We start from the raw sequence: 10,401 nt of genomic DNA on the forward strand, positions 1-10,401 counted from the left end.
AGATCTAAGCTGTCCTCTTGTTTGGTTGTCTAATTTGGACTCTTGTTAACTAAAAAGTTCATTTACTCACTCATGTTTTTGAGCTAACACGACGCCAAATTGACACAATTTCTGGAGAAATTAGTTTGTGGGGCGAATAATTTTGACGCCAAATTGACACAATACACATGGACTTACCATCTTATTGGCTCTCGATTGATCTGCATAGAAACAAAATGTATCATTAATTTAATTCCAAAAAATAAAATAAAGTGACAACTTAAAATGTTATACAGGTCAAATTATTTCAAGTTTTATACACAAGAGATGGTGATATCGCTCATAAATTATAGGGTAATCTACAAACAACAAATCGAAGTTATAAAACTATAAGCAAACTTAAGGAAAGTGTGTAATATTATGGTGGAGCCACTGGCAATCCAATAAATACATCGGTTTCGACCTCTGATGAATGTTTGGTTCTGTAACCACCTTCGGGTTCACCTTTCTCAGTATGAAATGTTACTGGCAGCAGTGGTCGTAGCAACCTCTCTTTGATTTCCTGAAAACATAGTATTTTTTCGTAACATGTATGGCTAAAACACTGCTGTACGTTATTAACTCAACCAAACCAAACAAGCGTTTGTGAAACAATCAAATTTGAAGAGAGTTAACTAGTATATGTTATGATATAGAGGAAGCACTCCTAACAATGCAACTGCCAACTGATGCGAGTACTAAGACGAATCATGATTAAATAGGAGAATCAAGAGTGGGAAGTTATATAGAGGGTCATATATGGATTAGTAAAAAACTAGCTCTTAATGAAATCAAGCCCTTCTCTCTATATATAGAGGGTCATATATGGATTAAACTAGGTTTCAGTTGTTTTTACCGCAATATTTTATAGTTTTTCTAAAACCTAAATATTCTTCAATTTGCAAAATAGTTTTGAAATATGCGAACTCAAATGTCAAACACCAATGGAAGGTTTTTCCTTCAGTTTGCATATAGCGTTAAGTTTTCAATAAGTTAATTAACGATGAAATTAAACTTAAAAGCAAACTCAAACAAACATTAATCACTGCCTGAATAGTTCTCAAAACTCAAACCAACCAATCTTTAAGTAAACCATGATTCTTCTCACAAGAAAAAGGTTTAAAAATGAGATGGGACTTTCTACGAAACTAAACTTCTTTAGAAACGTCAAGATTATATGTGAGTTTATATGTATCTTGTGATGAGTGTATGCTTATTACCTTTTCACGTAGCCTTCTTCTCTCATCCAAGACTTCTATCTCCTAGAATCAAATAAAGAAAGATCAATAAAAATTGCATACAAACGATCCCATCAATTTAAATCTCTATATATCTTACTAAGTGAAAATTTACCATTTCTTTTAGCTTTCCTAGTTGATCTGCATATAACTCAGTCTACGTACCAAAATCAACCAGTGAAGGCATTATTCCAATAGGTGTGTGTGTGTTTTGTAATTGTACCTTTCTTGATCTTACAATACGAAGGCTTTTCTCAATCTGAATGTCTATCTCTTGAAGTTCTGCCACTGAACACAAACCCAAACCTTGCCCCATTAACTTCCTTCATATATAGTGGCATTCAAATAGATTTTAGGATTCAAACAAAATATTTTTAGCTTAAATAAACCGTAGTAATAGTGAGATACAAACCGTTGCTGAACTTCAAGGAGATCAATTTTCTTAACCATTATATCCATTTCCTTCTTCAGCTCCTGCACATCCCAAAAAAAGCGGAGTATTTAGTATAATCAAATTTTGTTTGATTGAAGAAAAAACTTAAATCAAGAATTGGTTTACACAAAGTACCTCCAGGTATGGTTGTACTTGGGGCCTCCCTGGCACAAAGTACTCATTACTAAACTCTCCATATCTTTCTATCGTTTTTTCCATCCTGAAAGGTAACTCACAGGTGATGCTTCGATTATCGAGTGATGATGATAAAATCATGAGCTGAAGTATTATGGGCATAACTGATATGCTACATGAATAGTATAATGGTTAAATAAGCTTAATCGAAGTACAGCAAAATCAATAGAAATAGAAAATTCTTAATAAACTAAAAATAGAATTGTGATCAAAATATATTGCTATAACGCAGAAACAAATATTTATTAGATGACTGAAGTCTTATCTAAATTAGTTATGGGTTTGACTGTTAGCTGAAATGAAAATTAGCGGAATAATCGGATGAACAAGGTACAGTTTTCACGTAATAATGATAAAAAAAGTTGAAAATTAATTTTAGTATTAGTGATGTTTGCTAATTTTTGTAAAACAGCTGTAAAATATAGTGGAAAAGTGAAAATTGATGGATATTTTAAGAACAATACTTAGGTTCACCCATGTGGTGAATGGTTAAATTCACCACAGTGTTCATAACCAATCAAAATGTCATGTATTAGTAGTTAAAAAAGACAATAAAAATAAAAATAAAATAGCTGAAAAAAAAACAACACCGACATTAATTAACGCCGTCTAAAAACTTAAACTCTAAAACCATAAATCATAAATCTGAAACACTAAACCATAAATCTCAATCCTAAAATCTAAACCCTAAATCTTAAACCTTAAACTCAAACTCTAAACAATAAACCTTAAATCCTAAAATCTAAACCCAAAACTCTAAACCATAAACCCTAAAATCTAAACCCTAAATCCTAAACCCTAAACTCAAATCCTAAACTTTAAACCCAAAAATTCAAATCCTAAACCCTAAACTCTGAATCCTAAACCCTAAACCCAAACTTCTAAACCGTAAACCCATCTGCTAGTTAATAAGGTTAAGGTTTACGGTTTAGAGGTTTGGGTTTAGGGTTTATGATTTAGGGTTTGGGTTTAAGATTTAAAGTTTTGGGTTTAGGGTTTAGGATTTAGGGTTTAGGGTTTAGGGTTTGGGTTTAAGATTTAAAGTTTTGGGTTTAGGGTTTAGAATTTAAGGTTTAGATTTTATGATTTAGAGTTTAGGGTTTAGAGTTTAGGGTTTAGGCTTTAGGGTTTAGATTTTAGGATTTAAGGTTTATTGTGTAGAGTTTGAGTTTAGGGTTTAAGATTTAGGGTTTAGATTTTAGGATTGAGGTTTATGGTTTAGTGTTTTAGATTTAGGGTTTATGTTTTTAGAGTTTAGGTTTTTATAATTTAGAATTTTGCAGATGGCGCTAATTAATGTCGGTCTTGTTTTTTTTTCAGCTATTTAATTTTTTATTTTTATTATCTTTTTAAGATATTCCTACATTGCATTTTGGTTGGTTACGAAGAGTGTGGTGAATTTAACCATTCACCATAGGGGTGAACCTAAGTATTGTTCATATTTTAACTGGTAAATTAATGATAGCATTATTTTCAAACCGTGAGTACGTATGTTAAAAATGGTATACCATTTATCACTATATATATGTGCAATGGGAATAAGAAAAGATCATATATTATTTATTTATTATTACTTTTTTTTTGATAATCCAGGGGTTCCCCACTTACGTGGGTCATTCCCCTGGGCCCGGTTAGGCAGCGGTCCACTTCACCCGGGAGGGCTTTACCTGGGCTGGGGACAAGGCCCAACACCCAGTACCGCATTTGATGACAGAATGGGTAGTTCGCCTCCGCTTGGCGTCGAACCCGTGAGCATGACAATTGGCCCACAAGGTCCTTACCAAGGCCCACAAGGTCATTTATTTATTATTACTGCATACAATATGTTGTACACCGCATGTATTTGATGGTAACTTGTTTTGAAAACGTGAATGTATAAGTGAATTTTCTCAAAAGTATATAAATACAGACTACCATATATATATATATATATGTATCTAATTCCTTTCTCTATTCACCAAATCCAAGTATGCACAAGGGGTTGTTAAGCACGGAATACGTATTAAAACAAAGGGAAATTATATTACGGAAAATGTATCAAATCTAGATGGCTTTGCAAAGTAGCACAAACTTTAATATATAATCGTGAAATAACCCACAGAAAAGTTTTTGGATAGCCCAAGAGAAAATTTATGATCTTTTCTCATTCACATATATATACCTATATTATATGATTTTCTGTTTTACAATTACACTGTCGGATTTTTTCTCTCTCTAAATATTCTAACTAAGAAGCCAAGTGGGAATCTGTTTAAGTTCCAAGGTGTACGATGTTCACTGATCAAGAAACCTCTTTTCTAAAAACCCTAATCCACTTGCTCGTGGTTGAAGAACAAACATTTAGTCAAACTTTTCAAGTTGGCAGTTAATTGGTATCCTTATGTTTTAGCTCATTAAATAAAATTCAGAAATACTAAAAGAGGAACCATCTAGAACTAAAACTTGAGAAATAATGAATTTCTAAGAAAAGTCAGAAACTAGGTAGCAAAAAAGGGCAAATCTTTAACGTGTGTATATTGCAAAATCTCTAGGTACGATGTGGACAGAAATAGATAGAACTATTCACTACAGAAGTTCTAGGCACCCAGTCAATCTTATATGTAGAGAAAAATTGGAATTAGTACATATGTAAATTCTGAAAATAAGTAGACGAAGGAATCTTACTCGGAGCTAGAGAATTCATATAATCTTCCGTTCTGAGAGAAGACAATGGCGGCAATTTTAGCATCGCATAGAACTGAAAGCTAATGCGCCTTTTTAAATAGACCACTTCTTCGCTTTGAGAACGTGACTTGTCTACTTGTCACGTTTTCGATCTTCTTGATCTCGATCTTTCCTCTCACCATCTTCCTACAATACTAATTCCAAGATTCAGATTGAGACTCTTACTAAAGCCAAGAAATGATATTTCTTTCAGACAAAACCAAGAAATGGGTTCTTATGAAAACAAGGAGATTCAAAATCAGAAGTCAATGTGAGGAATATGTAGGAAACTGAGGAGATTCAAGACCAGATTTATCTAGATTTGTATCAGAAACACCAAAGAACACAAAAAAAAATTCAGATGAAAATCAGCCGACAAATTACCTTTACAGATGCGGAATAATTAGCACAACTAAAATAAAGAACAAAAGCATAAAACTGGTGTGGAAAGTAAAACCCTTTAACGAAAATTTCTGAAAAAATGCATGAGCTATAGATCTCGTGTTTCTCCGTGTTTACCTCTGTGTTTTTGTACAAGAGCCACAAGCCCTAAAGTCTAAGTTTGCTCTTTCTTGACAGAAAAAAGGAAAGTAGGAAGATAAGAGAATTTTTATTTTCTTCTTTTGGTGATGCTAGTTGGATTAATAACTAACTAGATTTTGACCCGCGGTTAAAAGCGCGAAATTTTTTTTTATTGATAAACTTATTGTTTGTTAGTTCACTAATATGTTTAAAGCTATGCGTTCGGTTTCGATTCAGTTCTTTTTAAGGTTTTAGTTCGGTTTCGATTCGATTTTTGGTTTTTGATTTTTGATTTTTTTATTCAAGAAATATATGAACTGTTTAGTTATTTATAAGTTTGAGTCTCGTTTTAGTTTAGTTGTTTTGGTTTTTAGTTTGTTTTATATACCAATTTTAAAAACCTGTTAAAATCTTGAGTTCAATTCGGTTCTGGTTTGGTTCTCGCTTTAAGCATAATCTTAAATAATTCAGCTAAAAGTCATATTTTTATTTTTGGATGAAATATCAGATAATTCAGATAAATTTAAATATTTCTTATAAGAATATTTGAGTGATTCAGTATTTTTCAGTATTAATAATTCACATTTTTATTCACTTTTTTGAGTGATTCACATTTTTCAGTATTAAGAATATCTATATTATTGAACAGATGAAAACATTTGTGATTGTTATAGCGGTGTTGCACCTTGCGTGGATGTGAAGTATTAACGAACCTATATTGTTTGAACCATTTTATTAAGGGGAATTAGTTTAACCATTTTGTAAATATATTAAGATAGACAAAATTTCACTGACCATATATTTTATACACCAGTATATGTATTTATTATTTTCAGGATTTAGAGTTTAGGATTATCCTTCTACATATATACACATTTAGGGACACTGCTCTAAGGTTGACAAATATATAATTGTAAATCATTTTAATATAAACTCCATGGACTATATACAAATATAAAAATCAATATTGTTAAACTTGTGTATTCAGTAGGTCTGATATGTGTCTGATATGTGTATTTTTAGCTTTACCAGTCAAAACTATGTGAAGTCGTGAACCATAAATTGTTAAAACCGTAAGTAAATATTTTCTGATTGCATAGTCTATATGTCATGTGTTTAAATAATGATAGTCCACTCGTGAATCTCACAATGTTTTGTTTACATGAACGAAATGAGTATTATTTATTATTAATTAATATATAGCTAATTATCTTTTAGGCTATATTGTAGATATGATCGACAAATATATAAGTATCACAGATGGCTTTGATTCATGTCACAAAAAATTAAAATATTTTATTTAAGGCAAATCTTAGAAAATTTAGGAAATCTAGTTATATCACCTATTAAATTGATTAAATCATTGTTAAAGAAATATATAGTAATATATTGTTAGTATAAATTTAAGATAAGACCAAAATATTAATAGTCTAGTGAAATAGTCTAACAATCTTGTATAAGTAGATTTTTTCAGAGTGATTCTCTTTTAATAGAAAAGATCACTAATACAACAGAGATTTAATAATTAATCACCAATTAAACAGAGAAAATAATTTTTGAAAAAATAAAAAGTGAGTCCTAGGTTTTGATTAAAGAAATCTCCATGACTTTATCTGTTTTTGGTAAAATTAAGAATCGATTGCAAAAGGACACATTTTAATTTACTAGAAAAGAAATGTTTCTTCAAATAAATTTGGGAAATAGAAGAGACTTTTATTTTTTGAACAACTTTTATAATTGGGTTCTCACAAAAGTTCTTAAAATACAATAAGCTATAAACCTTTAAATATTTTGAAACAAATTTTATAATTTTAAAATATTCACAATAAAACATAAATATATTTGACACGTTGAAGACCCTCTTAAAGACGCTCTAAGCAATTAGAAAATGAAAATAATTTACTTCTGTGTGTGAAGAGTGGGTGGAATAATACTCCCTCTGTTCCTGAAAGTAAGATTTTCTAGAGTATGCACGCTTATTAAGAATTTAATAAATGTTTATAATTTAAATTACTTTTTACTTTATTATACACTTTCCAATAATTTTTCACCAATGAAATTTAATCAATTCAAATATTCTCAATTAATGTTCCTCAAAAGTATAAAAAAGTACTTTAACAATATAGAAAATCTATCTTTGTGGAACAAGAAAAAAATCTAAAACATCTTACTTTCAGGAACGGAGGTAGTAATAATAATTATTACATAGACAAAGAATAGTGTTCTTCGATCGGCGTGTCAAATTATCGTACAATGACGTCCACTGCGAACCATTTATTTTACGACACGTATGCCTTTTTCACCTTTCCCAAATCATAGTCAGCTTCTGTGTAATGCCACCTCGTCTTTTAAAGATCACGCAGATTCTTTCTTTTTTCCCTCTTTTACTCGTTTATTTGAAATCTTTATTAATATTCCTCTTTTCTATAGTGTTACAAAAAAAAAAAAAAATTCCTCTTTTTTATTGAAAGAAAAACTATAGAGTATGTTAGGTTTGAGACGGATCGGTTATCCGGATAATTTTAAGATATCTGGATCCGGATCCTTATCCGGCGGAACAATAGTTTTACAATTCTTATCCGGATCCGGGGTTCTCGGATATCCGGGTGTCGGATATCCTTCTAAAAATTGTAATATCCGGCGGATATCCGGATCCAGATTTGGATCCTTAAAATAAATAAAAAATAATATTAATATATATAAAATATTAAAAATAATTAAAAATAAAAATATATATAATATTTTTAATTATTTTTATGTATAATATTACAAAATTTAAATAAAATTTATATCTACTATTATAAAAATGAAAATATATTAAATAAAATTAATTTTTATATATAGATATTACTATTTTTGAAATAGTTATTAATAAAACTTACGGATCCGGATATCCGGACTAAAAAAGTAAGATATCCGGATCCGGATCTGGCTTTGACGGATCCAACATTTTACTATCCGGATCCGGATTCGGCCCTTCCGGATATCCGGATTTTTGGATCAGATCCGGATCGAATCTCAAATCGAATCTGGATCTCGGATAAAAGTCTCAGGCCTAGAGTATGTGTCGAATCATAATATAAGTGGAATAAAGTAACTTGTATTGTGTCCAAAATCTAAATCTGTGATAAGGGAAATATTATGTCATCTTTGTTCTTTTGTTTTAGGACTTTGTCGTGGGACTCTCTATTAACATTGCTTCTCATTCATGTCACTTAATTCATGATTGTAGACACATTTTGATTGCTCTAGGAGAGTCATTTTACTCATTCTTAATTCTGTATTTGATTAGATATAAATTAGTTTGTTAGAAGAATAAGAGTTAAAACAATCGACTTTTCTCTCACCTTATCTTATTCTTTTCTCAACCACAGCTTTTGAACAAATATATTCTCCGGCACGTGGGCTTCACCGCCGCTGTCGGTGGTCCCTTCTTTACTAATACTTTGTGTTTCCCCTTTGTTTCTTCTCTGTTCTCCTTAGCTCCCTTCGATATACTCTATTCCCTGGAAGAAAAGCCTCACCGGTGAAGGAACCACGGCTGGATCCGTGCTCGTCTTGGTTTTCTTGTGTCAGCTTGAGTTTGGAGTGACTGAAAAAGACAAACAATAAAATAGAAAATTTCGTTAAGGTAACTGAAAAAGACAAACAATAAAATAGGAAGTTTAAATTCATTTAAGCATATTTCATTAATTTAACTGAAAAGATAAGTAATAAATTAGGTAGTTTTATTCGTTTTAGGATATTTCATAAATGCAACTGAAAAAGACAAGTAAAAAAATAGGAGTTTAATTAATGAAGTAAGAACATTTTCAAATGGATACTTCTCTTTTAATAATATAGACTAGACCCTGATCCACGCGCCAGCGCGGATTTGAATTTTCGGTTTTTGGTTATTTATTTAATTAAATAATGTATTTGTAATATTTGATGTATTATATTCACCAAGTAAATATTTTTTTTGGCATCTTAAATCATCTATTTACGATGAATATTTGATATCATATAAAAAATTGAACAAATAGACGTAATTAGAGAATTGTAGACGATATATAAAAACAATGGTTATTAATGTAAAATATGAAGAAATATTATATTATGACTTAGTATGGTATAAAAGATTATAAATTAGTTATACATGTTTATAGAAAAATTTAACATATAAAAAAGGGCGATGAATTAGTCATCAAATTGTAAATAATTTCATAATTTTATTAATAATAAATTATTTATAGTCTTTGTTTTTCGTCAAGATAATTATTAAATGTCCATAACATTAATATGTTAAAAGGCCATATTATGAAAGCTCTTGTTGTAACCGTTTTTTTCCGGGAAGTGTAACAAAAAAAAATTACATTTAACCTTTCGTTTTGTTTAAGTTTGTGTCGGTAAAAGATTAAAAAAAATCTCTCTATCTTTTTCAATGTTCAATTTGAAGCTTATTATGCGGAAATCATACGCAAATATAGGCAATTGGTTAGAATCTCTATATCTTTATATTCTTATAAATTTTAAATTTATTGTTTCCTCTTCTGCAAGCAAATCAATTACCGAAATAATAGATCAATTGGTTGGAATCAAATCTATTATTATAATTAGTGTAATTATGGTTACAGTTTCTATATTTAATAGGTACATTAAAGATACGACATTGAAGATATTCTGTTTTGATCAATAGAAGATATTGGATTTTGAGTTTGTATTTATTGATTTGTTTTTTTATAAAGCCTAGAAAATCAATGGGATGATTGGTTGGTTGATATATCCTATAAAGAAAACGAAAATTATAGGTGGTTTGAATATTGCACATCGATCGATGCATGATGTAAGTTGACTATATAAAACTTGAACATGATCATTTCAAACTAAAGTATAGGTAGGTTATATGCATTTGTTATATTGTAGTTAATATATTTTAAACATTACATAAGTCAATTGATTCACGTTTTCGTAAAAATAAAATTCAAGTTCATTATTGGGCCGTACTCGTACGTAATAAGTTACGTTAAATATGATGTATTTTTAGGTTCATTTAATGACATTAAGTTTAAATTTGATTAAGGAAAACTCATTAATTTAACTGGAAAAGACAAGCATTAAAATAGGTAGGTTTATTTAATGACATTAAGTCTAAATTTGATTAAGGAAAACTCATTAATTTAACTGGAAAAGACAAGCATTAAAATAAGTAGTTTAATTTAATTTTCAGTGGCATGGAAGTGTAAATAAGTTAGAAAACTTAGGGGTATTTTTTAATGGGTACTTCTCTTTTAATAATAGAGATTTGATTAA

General features: G+C 30.0%; 1 protein-coding gene across 1 annotated transcript; it reads right to left on the reverse strand.

Annotated features, from left to right (window-relative positions):
- Nucleotides 1-201: 201 nt before the first annotated feature.
- On the reverse strand, nucleotides 202-4,733 carry LOC106423672 (MADS-box protein AGL71). The gene is given in 6 exon segments (XM_048770171.1): nucleotides 202-541; nucleotides 1,239-1,280; nucleotides 1,480-1,579; nucleotides 1,669-1,730; nucleotides 1,825-1,909; nucleotides 4,549-4,733. Coding segments are annotated over 6 exon segments (615 nt in total). The 5' UTR covers nucleotides 4,731-4,733; the 3' UTR covers nucleotides 202-397.
- Nucleotides 4,734-10,401: the final 5,668 nt, after the last annotated feature.

Source organism: Brassica napus, chromosome C9 (genome assembly GCF_020379485.1).
Source record: "Brassica napus cultivar Da-Ae chromosome C9, Da-Ae, whole genome shotgun sequence".
NCBI classification, from domain to species: Eukaryota; Viridiplantae; Streptophyta; class Magnoliopsida; order Brassicales; family Brassicaceae; genus Brassica; species Brassica napus.